The 13,693-nt window shown below is 37.0% G+C and overlaps 1 protein-coding gene across 11 annotated transcripts in view; it reads right to left on the minus strand.

The window, feature by feature from the left end:
• Positions 1–13,693, minus strand: part of BPTF (bromodomain PHD finger transcription factor) — a 57,495-nt gene that overhangs the window by 926 nt on the left and 42,876 nt on the right. For 7 of the 11 annotated variants that reach the window (XM_048064570.2, XM_048064568.2, XM_048064574.2 and 4 more), the window contains 8 exons: positions 12,775–13,658; positions 11,920–12,002; positions 10,049–10,274; positions 9,272–9,627; positions 5,802–5,975; positions 4,744–4,936; positions 3,751–3,835; positions 2,042–2,228 (listed from right to left, as the gene is read on the minus strand). In XM_048064570.2, coding sequence (XP_047920527.2) covers positions 2,042–2,228; positions 3,751–3,835; positions 4,744–4,936; positions 5,802–5,975; positions 9,272–9,627; positions 10,049–10,274; positions 11,920–12,002; positions 12,775–13,658 — 2,188 coding nt within the window. Of the gene's footprint in view, positions 1–7; positions 750–2,041; positions 2,229–3,750; positions 3,836–4,743; positions 4,937–5,801; positions 5,976–9,271; positions 9,628–10,048; positions 10,275–11,919; positions 12,003–12,774; positions 13,659–13,693 lie in introns of those variants that run through there. The other 4 variants (XM_048064573.2, XM_048064576.2, XM_048064569.2 and 1 more) reach the window with 3 other exon arrangements.

Below are 13,693 nucleotides of genomic sequence, written 5' to 3' on the forward strand. Positions count from 1 at the left end.
CTGCAGAATACAGAAGAAAGCGAAGAATTAAGCACCCTTCATTTTGGAAGAACACAGTTGCTGCAAGGTGTTGCCAAGGGTAAATCACTAGGAGGGAATTACCACCATGTTGCTTCCATATTTTTTCTAACCCTTCAGAAAAAAACATTTAAAATATTTCTGAATTCTATGTGCATTTTCACCTACTGTATACCACTACCATATATCTTACTACTTGTAAAATGCAGTGTGTCGCTGGAATATTCCAAAATGCCTGAAGTTAGTTTTACTCTTATTTACATAACAGTAGTCTATCAAAAGGAAAGCAAAAAGACAGTAAGTGTGAATATTTATAATAAGGTGTATTTAGCTTAAATTTATTCAAGAAATCTTTGGATTAACTTAATAGAAAAAACTGAACCAGGCATATTAAGATCACATTTTTGCTAATCAGAGTTCAGCAAAACTCTTTGACGTTCACATTTTTATTAGTGACTGAAAATAAAACAATAAAATACATGTTTTCAAAGATTAATTTTTCATTTCTATCAATACAGTATTCCAGCAACGGGACAATTTTTTTCTGTTGATACATTTGTGTTTACCAGCAGGACTGCTGGTAACAAAAAATAAAAAACAACATTTACTTGTTAGACAAATGATCTGGATTTTAGGGCAGTTTAATGTCATTGAATTGTACAATAAAAGAAAGTGACCCCAACATCCAGTTCTGATTCCAGTTAAAAAGTTCAGACTAAAGATATCACAATCTGCAAGAAAAGAAAGGACATGGATGGTATAAATGAAAAACGGTAACAAAAAAGATGCAGCAATGAAATTAAGAGCAAGCAGTGGATGCTGGATAATCAGCTAATGCAAGATGAAAGAAACAATAGTCGAGAACTACCTGGTAAAAACATTACTATAATATTAAATGGGAGAGGAAAATGCTGGACTAATCACTTTTGTCTCACCCTTTCTTATCAATCCTACCCTCGCTAGATCAGAGCGCTTCCACAACGAGTATAAATTGAATCTTTCAACTTAGTTAATTAGAAATCTTCATGTTAATCCTGTATTAACATATTAGACTGGCAGTCTGTTACAGTTTTGACTGTTACAGTCAGATGGACAAAGTTAACTACCATGCACATACAGATTTCTGAGTAATGCTGAAAAGCATTCAACATTTGTAACTCAGTTACAGTTGGCTTACGCTGGAGTTCAAAAGTGATATAGGAGAAATCTGTACAGTCCACTAGTGTTTTGACTAAGCCAGTTTTAGGAACAGCTGTACTAAATACCACATTATAATTTGACTAGCGCAGTACAGCTCCCATGTACATGCTACTAGACAGAATTGGCAAGCAATAGAAAAATCCGCCAAAGAGTAGCCTATTCATTTTCAGGAATGTCTATATTAGGAAAATATCCTACACATCAGTCTACAGAAAAGCATTCAAAAAGAAAGTCTGATCTTAAATAGCCAAATCTGAATTGTATTTAGCTTTCCATATCTCACTTTAAAGACTATTTATTCCCTCTGTTTCAAATATGGTAACATAATGGTACATATGGTAAAATGAGAGGAGATATTAAAAAACAAAAGCTATTTTAAATTATTTCACTGGATTAAAAGCCTCACAAGATTGTCTCTTCTTAGCATCTGAAAAGGACTTAGAGCAGAGTAGAACGTAATCAAAACTCATTACAGCACAGTATATGCCCTGCTGAGAAATGGTTCTCATTTTAAGTTTTCTGCAGCAATGACTTAGTGTCATTCAATTTTTCTACACTGTACTTTATTTGTGTCTAACAGCTTATTTTGAACAAACATTATCTCAAGTTACCGCATCAAAACGATATTTAAGCCTTAATTTTGACTGAGAATAACAGTTGGCTATTATAGAAGAATTTTTTCTTCTTTCAAAAGAAAAGTAGTTGTCCAGGCAAGTGCATGGAGAGGCAAATCCCTGTGTGAATGTAGAGGTAAGCTTATAAAGGTATTAAGGAAGTTTTAGGGGACAAGAGAACATCTATGATTAGGAACACTTTAGCTTACCTGCTTGCCTTAAATCCTTTTAGTTTCTGTACAAAGAATGACTCAAGAACTTCTGCACATTGGTAAAAAGGGGAGTCACTTGGATTGTAGTAACGACAGTTATCAAAAATTTTGGTCATATCTGCCACAAACTCTGTGACCTTTTTGTAGTAACGTTTCAGTATTCTTTCTTCCATGGTGGCAAGGTCTTTAAAGAAACCAAAGATTATTAAAATGAGACATTTTCACCTTCAAGAGAAGTTTACATTACCAGAAAACAAAGCCTATATAGGTTAGTTGTATTTCCAGGAGTTCTAGTTCTGACATAGTAACACCAGTAAATCTTCAGAATAAGCACTTATGCGTGAATACGTCATGTGCAGCTAAATTAAAATCCACATATCAAAGTGACCTTGGAGAACCTGGGCTCTTTACAGGAAGCTATTTATTATTTCTGAAGAAATTAAGGAAAAAAAATCCAGATTGTCTGACTCTTGTACTTTATTTTCCTTACAGCCTTCACTGAGAGACATTTGTACATGCAATAGCTACCTATCTAATTGTTCTGATCATTTTTTATTCGAATTCATGACTTGCTTTGAATCAATTATCAATTTTCACAGGAATATGCACATTACCACATGGGACAAATGAAACAGATTTCAAGTGCAGGATCATGCAAAATGCTAGTACTTTCACTCTTACCAACTAGACGCATTAACGTGACAGGAATAGCAAAGTGAGCAGTAATTATTCTATTTTAATGGAAATGTCAATTAAAAAGAGGAAGAGGAATGAGAGCTGAATTATAAATATAGCTGTCCAAACGTATAGTTGCACTTGTAGCTGGAAAAACCATAACTTGCCTTTGGAAAATGCCCTTAAAATGCTTACTTTCAAATGTCAGTTATGTCAGAACACATGAAAACAGGTGGACTAGATTACCTAGTGTATTTTATGTGTGCATATTTACTTGTAATACTTAGAAGTGTACTTTCCTGCCAGATAAATGTGAAAGGGCTAAAAGCACTTTTGTTTACTTCATTCAGCCATCATATGCTTAATTGTATTACAATTTCAGCTTTCCTTATAAAACTTTAACCCATCAATTATGTAATTCAAGTTGGTTAGCAGTTTCATAATAGCACGGCCTAAAACTCTGAAACAGAAAATGACAGTTACTAAGCAAAATATTTTCAGTCAATTTACTACAGCTCTGCCAGGATACCAAATTTAACTTCCCTATTTCTGTGGTTAGTCAGGAGTAGGTGAGAAAACTCAAATGATGCACCAGCTCTCATCTAAAAAAATGAAAAGTTACTGGTTCTGTAACTGGAAGGAAAGGAACAGCTAGTAACATCATTTCTTGCATGAGACAGATTTTCCTATGAGGTTTCACATTCAAGCGTCCATCTGGCTAACTGGTGGGCTAACTGATGAGGTCTGATGAGACCAGAATAAAAGCCCTAAGGCTACAACATCTCTTCCACTTCTTCCACATATGCAACATTTAAACCAATTTTTGTTCATATAGCTTTAAATTACAAATAATAAAAAATTTAGTATGTCAATGGGACATCACACTCTCTCAGTTCGCCTGACTGAAAAGAACTGTATCCTGCAAAACATATCTTCAAGATCCCCACATGGAAACTGCCAGTGGGTAATGAACTTGATATTCAGAATCCCAAGTCTACTCACTCATCACGGTATTATTCAGAAACACTTACCCATTGGTTCTTTAATAACACCATAATAATCTGGTGCATCATTGGGATCTACTGGTTCTAAGAATGGCCATGCCATCTTGTGAGCCTGTCAGGAAAACAAGATGGAATTACAAAAAGATTAAGTTAAATTAGTACCATTTAGCAGCTAAGCATTTTCATTAAACTTTTATCTGTCGGGGTCTACAGTTGAATTTAAGGAAGAAATGCAGCATTGCATGAAAAGGTATACAGCCTTCCAGACAAGAACCAGCTAATGTTTTAAAGCTCAGTGTGGGAGACTGAGAGGTTGGTCTTCACAACAGGAAATAATGTGAAATTCAGAGGTGACAGAATACTGTACAGAACAGGCTGCCTACAGAAGTATGTTACGAATCTACTGACAGAGCTTAGCACTTCACACCTAGAAACAGGCCATGATTTACACTTTCAAGTACTCTAGAATTAGTTTGTTTTCATACATGTCTGTAAAATATAGGACAATGCAAAATATTACTCAAGATTTTAAAGCATTTTAATAAAAGAATTGTGTAGTAATATAAATTCTTTATAGTAATAGCTGAAAAGACGTATTTGGTAGTGGTGGATAAGCCAAAATATAATGTAACAGACTCATACAGGTCTTATCAATTAGTATGCCATCACTTACATGCTGATAACTAATTTGAGAACAGAAGTTGGCACCTTCTGTATCTGCTAGTGGCAGCTAGGCTACCACTCTGCCTTTTCATATTCTAAACCTATTTCCTTTGAAAGCCTTCCACCGTAGAGATTGCTCACTGACTCAGAAGCAGTGATACCCTAATTACAAATATTCTTCAGCAGAGTAATGCCAAGTCAAGTTTCCGGCTGACACAGCATTGCTCGAAAAATAAAGGCCTTGCTGTTTCCTTTAAAAAAAATCCAACAGGAAGAGAAATCAAAACATACTCTGAGATTCACTAGCTATGTCTTACACAGTAAAGCATTCCACTTCGCTGCTATTTTTACTCTCACCTGTAAAGAACGTAACACTCTTCTTAAACCTTCATAATCTTTATCGGTTAGCGGACTGAGCACAGTCATGGCATCTTCTGTGGACTGACATTGTGGGCACACATATTCATCAATGAGATCTGCCTCACTTTGTAAAATGCCAACACAGCGCCCATGATACCAGTTCTGACATCGGTCACAGCCAATGTAAAATCTGCAAGATCCAAAAAAAAAAGTTAGTGACTTGATTTACTTAATTTAAAGGGTACACTTAAAAACATAAACCTGCAATCTCTTGCACACAAGCAGATACTTGGCACGATCAAACAGAACAGCATAACACGTGACATTTTATATTGACAAACTCTAATTACGCTATTCAAACTGCTTTTGTATTTACAAACAGGCTAAGCTATAGACCATTTCAAAATTAGTTACTAAATTTTATACTAGGCACTTTCAAGCATTCAAGGTTTCAAAAACCACTCGTCTGCTTTAGAGGTGAAAGGAACAGTGTAATGCCAGAAGCCTCACCCAACCAGTATTCCAAAACAATTCAAGGTACATATTGTGCAAACTGGACTACAACTAGGGCTCCTGTTTCACTCTGTACAAACATTTTTCATAGGGAAGCATCAGTCGTGTAGTTGAATACTGAAGGGGGAATTTATGACCCAAAACCTTACAAAAAAAGAGATACCAACCATATATCCCCACACAAAAATTATGCTTTCTATCCAGATCAGACTATAGCACAAAAAAATCCACTGTATACTATGTTTGTCTTTTAATCTAATTCTCCCTTAAAAAAAAAAGAAAAATAAATAAATCAATCCCAATTTAAAGCACATTGCGTTTTTAAGAGAAACATTTTGACCACCTTGAAAACGTCACTTTTCCTACATATTTACCGCATAAAAACATTTTGGAAAGGAAGACAATTACTGCAAAGGAATTTCTATTATGAATGAATACAATATATGCAGAATAACTTCTTTTTGCTTTGTAAGGAACAGGTAACCAAAGTCAGAGCAGTTTGCTACCTAAACATTAAATAAGAGGTTCTTATCAGAACTCACTGTGACTCATCATAAGGTGTTCTGCAGATACAGTACAATTCCTCACTGCTGCCCTCTTGTGCCCGTTTACAATCATTACAGATGTACACATCCATTTTCTTAGCCTCCTTTTCTGTGATGCCAACACATTCTCCATGATACCAGTTAGTACAAAGATCACAGCCAATATAGAACCTAAAAGTATTCACAATGAAAATGACAATGTAATTGTCATTTCAAATGGCATGGCACTTTTCCCTGCATTTCTCTCTGTTGCACTTTCTTGCTGGCCTACTTTGTCTCATTTTCCCTGCTTCCTACATTCTATCCTTACAAGCTAACATCTCATGCTGCAGCTATACTGTCAATAAGGTCACTTGGGTCAATTTTAAACTGTCAGTTCATTAAAATTCACAGCAATATGTAACCAGACTTTGACAAAGCTGGGCTAAAAACGTGTCTCCAATGTGCGTGTGAAAAACTGTAAAAGGCACAAAAAGACAAGGCCAAAGAAAAGGATTTACATTTTCAAAACTGTAGCTCAAAAGCCACTTAAACATTTCTTTAACATTTGAAAATGTAGGTCTCAGTTAATTTAAAAAACAAAAGCAAAGCGCAAACACCAACTAGGAGTTACAAGTATACTACAAAGAACATGCATACCAGCCATGTGTAGGATACATATTGGTATAACATGATACGAAAGAAAATTGTGTCAGGACATGGTTGTCATAATCGTAATTGGGGGAGGGGAGTGGGGGGGATGGCTGAAAAAGAGATATTCAGCTACTCAGAACTGCAGCAAATTGGTATGTTGACCGTTCTTCAGAGAATGACGTCTACTCTCAGACAGCTACGTGACGGAACCAGATATGGTATGACACAAAGTGAAGGGAACCAGGTACAGAATCATGTGAATGGGACCTTGCACAGAATGATGTGACAAAACTGTAAAATATTATGCAAGGATGTTTGACATTTTGTGTATGGATACCTCAAAACATACCTGTGACTCATGACAATCAACCGGATGGGCAAAGTTACACATTCATCCTCTCTGCCTAAGCAAAAGCAAGCTGACTCAAACTCCACCTTCGTAAATTTGAAAGACCATCAAGCTCCTGCAATATGTTGATTTATCAGTTACTGTGCCCCTAGCCTGTCAGTCTATAAACACCAACCACCAGACAGCATGCAACAGTAACAGGACAGCAGCTAGAAACTGTTCCACAAAGCAAGCACCTCTGATTTCTTGGATGTCTGCCCCGGACACTCCAAAACTGTCCCTGCTCTTACTTTTCAGTCAGACAAATCCTAAAAACTGAACAAACCAACCTTCCATAAAGGACAGCTAGATACAGCTCCTTCTAATTACTCAACAACAACTCAGTCTAGGTCCTTTTCCCAAAAGGGACCAGGCCTAGTTGCTCCTGTCTAGAGACAGATGCTAAACCTTGCCACTAGAACACTGAGCAGGCTTCACATTAACGAATTGGTTGGAATATAAATAGGAATCTTCAAAGCATACCCTTATTGACCATCCTCAGAAACAATACGAGCAAAACTCTACAACCCTGGTATGGAACGAGTGAGAGCTAAATATAAGAATTATAATAAAATAAACAACATGCAGAATGACCTTTGTGGATTTACTACATCCTAATGAACAGATAGGGCATCTGTAACATACTACAAATTATCTTTTCAAGCTGCACATCTGTCTTCTTTAAGGTAGAAAGTAGACACCAGCACAAAGAGGAGTATCTGATGCCTACAAGCGTGTGTAGGCACCTACACACATATAAAAATGTTTACCAGGATATTGTTTTAAAATTTGCCTAATCATTTTCCAAATAGGAAAATGATAATTTAGTTTAACAAAACAGTCACCATTTGTAAGAACGTAACATTTGGAATTTACGAGATGAGCAGCAGAACTGAATCATATTGCTAAGGATACTGCTGAGTTATTAACATTTCCTTGTCTTGAAATTTTATTCCCTGCATTTAAGCATAATTCTTAAGCCACCAAAATTCACTCTGACCACATTTTTCATTGGCCTACTCAAAAGCCCACTGAGGTCAAATGACAATCCAATTTTTTTGCTCATAAGATGAGGTGAACGAATTCTATTTTTCTGACAATTCTATTGCTTACTAACAACAAAGTGCTAATACAGACCTGCGCTCAGCATCACAACAAAATGAGAACGCGTATCCTCCTAGGTTTTCTGTCATTTAGTAAACTTAACACAACACTTCAAGTGAGATAGGTGAGATTCACATCCCTTAGAAATCAAGGATTATGAACCAGGGTACCAGAAGTCTGCCACTTACAGAGTGACAGCAGCACAGATAGTCTGCAATTTCTCACACTGATATAATACTGTAATGGTCAGAGTTATTGAACACCACCGAAGGTAGAGAAAAAAAGGCCTCAACTTTATTTAAAAATAACAGTAATTAAAAAAACCAGGCAAAACAGAAGGAACTTCAGGAGATCCTCTAGTCCTCACCCTAAATTTGGGATGAAGAACCATTCCCGGAGTGAAAACACTACTCCACCCCTACAGTTCATTTGTGTTAGCAGGATTTAAACCACCACCAAAGGGTATCAACTAATATCTTTTGGTATTGTCACTCGTTGAGCAGATGGAACTGAAGTCAAATTTATTTCACATAAATCTGTACACAGCTATCAGACGTTACCATTACTAACTAACAATGTTAGTCACTTCTAGCTTAAGCAGGAACGCATAACACTATCCCACTGCAATCCACTCAATCTTCTACAACTACTTACTAAGTTTCTTTGCAAACTTTGCAAGTAGCAATTCCTCTTTCAGAGGAATATTCTTCCTCGCGCGTGGCCAGAATCAAACCACAGAGAACCGCAGTTTTCACTTTGTCAAATGCTCGCGTGTTCAATTTTTGACCAAACCTGGGACACATGCAGTAACACATGAAAACCATTTCTACCTGCAACACTGTCCAAAGTGAAGCACAGTCCAGTAACTTGGAAACCCCTTTACTGGGGTAAATTTACCAAAAAATTTACCAAAAAACCACAACCCACCACTTATTGGAAGACGGTACCAAAGCTATTTCTAATGAACATCAGACACCTGTTCATAGGAAATTGCTCAAACCAAATTGTCACTTGCTTCCGAGGCAGAGGCAAACGGCAAAAGAAAGAATAACAGAGCGGAGGAAAAGAAAATAAAAAAAGAGTATGTGCATGTCAGACAGAAAGGTCATACAATGGAAACATGCAAACAAGTAAAAATATAAATCACGTACGTTAATAGTATAAATCAAGTATGTTAATAGTTTTGTAACTGCTAGCGGAAAAGAGAAACTTTATACCTTAGTGATCACTGCAATAACACCTGATACTCTATCTCCAGTTCTAGAACTAACTCACACTACCAGCTAAATACTAATCTAAATCTAACAATCCACAGTAAAAGCCCAAGGCGTTCACTACTCACTTAGACTCATCGTAAGGCGTTTTACAGATGCAGTAAAGCTTTGTGTCCTTCTTTGTTTCCTTTGAGGTAGTAGAAATCATTTTCTTTTTCTTGGACTTGGAAGCTGACGAGTCTCTCTCCTCATCTCGCTTTCTCTTCTGGGAGGATACTGGCATTGGGACTGTGGTGGAGGAGGAGGAGGTGACGCTGGCTGCATGTTGCTGCGGTGGTGGTGGCAGTGGTGGCGGTGGTGGTGGTGGGGTGGCAGCGGCTGCAGCTGCAGCTGCCGCTGCTGCGGCTGCTGCCGCTGCGGCAGCAGCTGCCTGGGCTTTTTCTTTTTCTTTCTTAATTTTAGTCAAGTCTCTCTTTAGCTCCTCCTGAAGTACATTAAATGGATAAATAGAGAGGGTGGCACTTCATATGATTATTCCAGGACAGAATTTAAAATCTAGACATAAATCCCCGTGAATAATCAAAAGAAAATAATATAAACCATTTAAATATACACGTTTTTAAAATATACACAACCTACAATTCATACAACATTAACAGGTGACACTCTTGGCTTACTATGACCCATTGGCTGCAATATATCAGAATCTGTTTCAGGAAACAAGTTAATTTCATCACAGATGAGAAACAAAAAGCATGAAACAGACATCTACCACCTCTGCAGAGATCCACGCGTACAAAACCAGAACTTCCTCCTATGTTTCCTTAAAAGCACACTGAGAAAACATGAAGTTAACACGTGTCCCCGCCTTAAAATCAAATTAGTTTGAGAACAACTGTCCTTACCTGCACTTCAATTTGTAGTTCTTTGTCCAGAAGTGCTCTCTTTTTCAATATTTCAGCTTTCAGCTGTTCTTTATGCTTGAAAAGTAGAGCTGACAACTTGGAAGCATTCTGTTTACTACGCTTCTGTTCCACACTCTCTTCTCGCTTTCGTTTCTTAGCTGCCTGCTTTTCTTCTTTATCTATCTTATCCAGAATATATTTCATCACTTGGTTGCATACAATCATTCTGGTGATGAAGGAAAGAAAAAGTACGTTATGCTGAGCTGCCTATTAATTTCCAGTTGAGAATGCAGAATAATATTTTGTCTAGTCTCTGCAAGTTGCAGGCTAAATTATTACATTTCTTAAAACATAAATGGTAAGTTTAATAACACGTTATTCCCACTCATTCTTATTTACTAGATCACCCCTCTGAGAGATCAAGTCAACAGTTTGATTAAAGAGGGCTGGTCCCAGTTTCATTTAACTGATTTGAGTCCTAATCATTCCGCCCCTTACCCTGTAAAACCCCAAACAAGGCTTAGATTTCAGAATGATCAGAGATATTTTCACTGAGTTCATTTTCCACAAACACATTTGAAAGAGCTTTTATTTATTTATATATATTAAATTCTGATGTAGGATAAAAGCAAGTTGGAAACTTATAACCTGTTTGAAAACATAAATTTTTACCCTCTACTGAGCACCAAATATTACAAAGTTTTTGTGTTTTGGCATAAGGATTGACAAATATTTTTCAGCTTATAGAACTGAATATAAAACAGTTCCAAATTTCCTCACTGCTGACGACTCACGGTTCCTTCTTGATGTTTGTTGTACACCCAACTACAAATCTCATTTCCTGCTCGCTTGTTCTGTACATTTCACTTTTGCTTTATATTTCAAGCATATGAAAGTGTTTTGATTTCCCTTTCTGTTCTATTTTAAACTTTCTAGAAAACTAGAAAAAAAAAGTAAGATACCCAAAGTAAATTTCTGGAAGAGAAAAACTCAGTGAGAAGGAAAGACAACTGTATAATGGACCAAGCTGGTTAGCACTTTTTTTTTTTAAAGACTGACAGAAATCCAAGTCAAAATATCAACTTGGCTATCTGACACCATTAAATGAAAAGTATATGACAACACTTTTTTATTTTTTTATGAAATTGTGAAGCAAGTAGCACTTAGTGGTACTGTTGTAATCAACTAAAAGTTTGTACTCTGATTTGATGATCAAAATTATATAAAAATGCTACTTTTTTCTTACTAGCTGACAACACATACTTGCAGTTATCCAACTGAAACAACTACACGAGTAAGGCGATGTCAAAATAACCTTAAGACTATTGGCATACACTTCAATTTTGTGTTTTAACAGCTTCAGGTGTGAAATCTCTTAGCTTATTGATTAGTACTACCTTCTAACTCTTCAATTCCTTCTGCAGAGTGGGATGTGGGATGTACAAAATTAAAATAATACAAAGTAACGCCAAAGGACAAAAATGGAAATAAACCACTACAATAAAGGACAGACAAAAAACAGGATTTTCTGCAACAGAATGGTTCATTCTCCATTCCATGATCTTTAAGGATAGTTTTTACCTTGAATTTAAAAATTGCAGTCAGCTTCAGACACAAGCATGCAACACAACTTTAAAAACACATAATTAAAGTGAAATTGAGAATATAGAGGATTAAATTATTCCAAGTTAAGAACATCATTTTGAGTTACAGCTCTCACCAACTACTATCAAGTGTTACTTTAACCAACTTTTAAATAGCAAAGTCTCTTCAAGAAAGTTTTTACAAATCAGTGTCTTATTATACACCATTAAACGATGTTCTAAATGAAAAACTTCCACATCTAAAGTTGCACCATGATCAATATTCACCTCTGATTTTCTTCTCTCTCAGCTGGAGTCAGGGTCTTCTTTTGTTTCAAGTGTTCTATGACAGCATTCTGTTTCATAACCACCTGTAGAATGATAAAAGAATCCAAAATAAAAAATGAAAACTTTGGCCAGTGTTTCACAATACTACTGGGAGAACCAGGACATTTCCTAAGATAAAGGAAAAAACTGAAGTATTATTTATTTCAGTAAGTGACAACATGAAATGAATTTTATCAGGGCAGTACTTGTTTAAAGCAATTATTTGAAATTTTAAAGTTTTAAAAATGAAATTAAAAATTAATGCCACCTCCACCCCACAGAGTAGGATACTTTCCTTATGCAGAGTTTAAACCTAGGGACTAAATGTAATTTGACAATATTTCTTCAGTGACTGTTTTTTTTTTTTTTAAGGTAAGAATCTATTATATACATATATATACACACACATATATGTTGTTTTTTGTTTGTTTTTAAAGCCCCGCAGCCATCCAACAGCATTACATTTCAGATACCTCTTTGAAACCTCAGTTCCCTAGAAGTACTGTACTTGTGTTCTGGACATCAGCTCTCCTGTCTATAACCTATCTTTCCTGAACTGAGAATAAAGACATATTGTCCCAGCAGCTAGTGTTAAGTTGAATCAAGGTGCCAGAAGACTGCAAATATCATACAATTGACTTGATGTGCTGAATTAACTTAGAATATTTAATTAAATTGCCAAAACCAATCGTGCACTAACTTTGAAAGAACCAAATTAACTGCCTATCAAATGTATTAACATCGGTAACAAGAACAGGCATTTAAAATGAGATTTCTTTCATTAATTAAGTTTTAATTTCCTTCTGTTAACTTTACCTGTTTCTGGATAATGTCACTTTGATTAGAAGCCTGAAGGGTGTGCTCACGTTTAATTTCTATCTGTTGCTGCTTTTTCTTCTGTTGCTGCTCTCTGAGCTGCTGAACTCTCTGCAGCTGCTCCTGAACACTAGCTGCTTGTACTGTTACCACATTCTGAATCTGGTGAGCCTGTACTGGGCTAGTTTGTTGAATCTGAATAGGTAACTGAAGCTTGATCTGCTGGGGCACACTGCCTTGTTGGGCTTGTATCTGAGCCACAACATGTGACTGAAGCTGAGAGAGAACTTGGACTTGTTGCTGAAGCTGAGGCACTGTAATAACTTTTGTTGGAGGCTGCTGAAGTTGCAGCTGAGGACGAGTTGGGGATTGCACAGGAACCTGATTTAAACTTTGAGTAGTTGGAAGGGTTGAGACCGAAGTCTGAACCTGAGGTTGTGATTGCTGCAGCTGAGCTTGAATTTGTATGGGAGCATGGGGCTGCATCTGAATCTGTTGTTGGGTTGTAGTCTGCACCTGAGCTGGTTGCTGAGGCTGGCCTTGGGACTGGCCTTGTGGAAGGATTGCAGTCTGCGGCTGACTCGGGACTTGCGCTGGAGATTGCCCTTGAGCCTGGGTCTGTGCTGGCGACTGAACTGGAGATTTAGACGATTGTGCTTCAGGCGTGACTGGAGAGTCAACAGATGCTGGAGTTTGAGATTCAGGCTGGGTCTGAGTTTCAGGCTGAAGCGGTGGCTGTGGTGCCTGCGGCTGGGCTGGGGTCACAGTCTGAGCGCTCTGATTCTGCGCTTGAGGCTGGGCTTGCTGCTGACTCTGAGGCTGTGGCTGAACTGGCGGCAGCACTGATGTTGGCTGTGTCTGTGGAGCTTGTTTCTGTTCTGTAGCTGTTCAGGATTAAAACAAATATTTCGCTCACTTC

The sequence above is a fragment of the Anser cygnoides genome, chromosome 19 (assembly GCF_040182565.1).
Source record: "Anser cygnoides isolate HZ-2024a breed goose chromosome 19, Taihu_goose_T2T_genome, whole genome shotgun sequence".
In the NCBI taxonomy this organism is placed as follows: domain Eukaryota; kingdom Metazoa; phylum Chordata; class Aves; order Anseriformes; family Anatidae; genus Anser; species Anser cygnoides.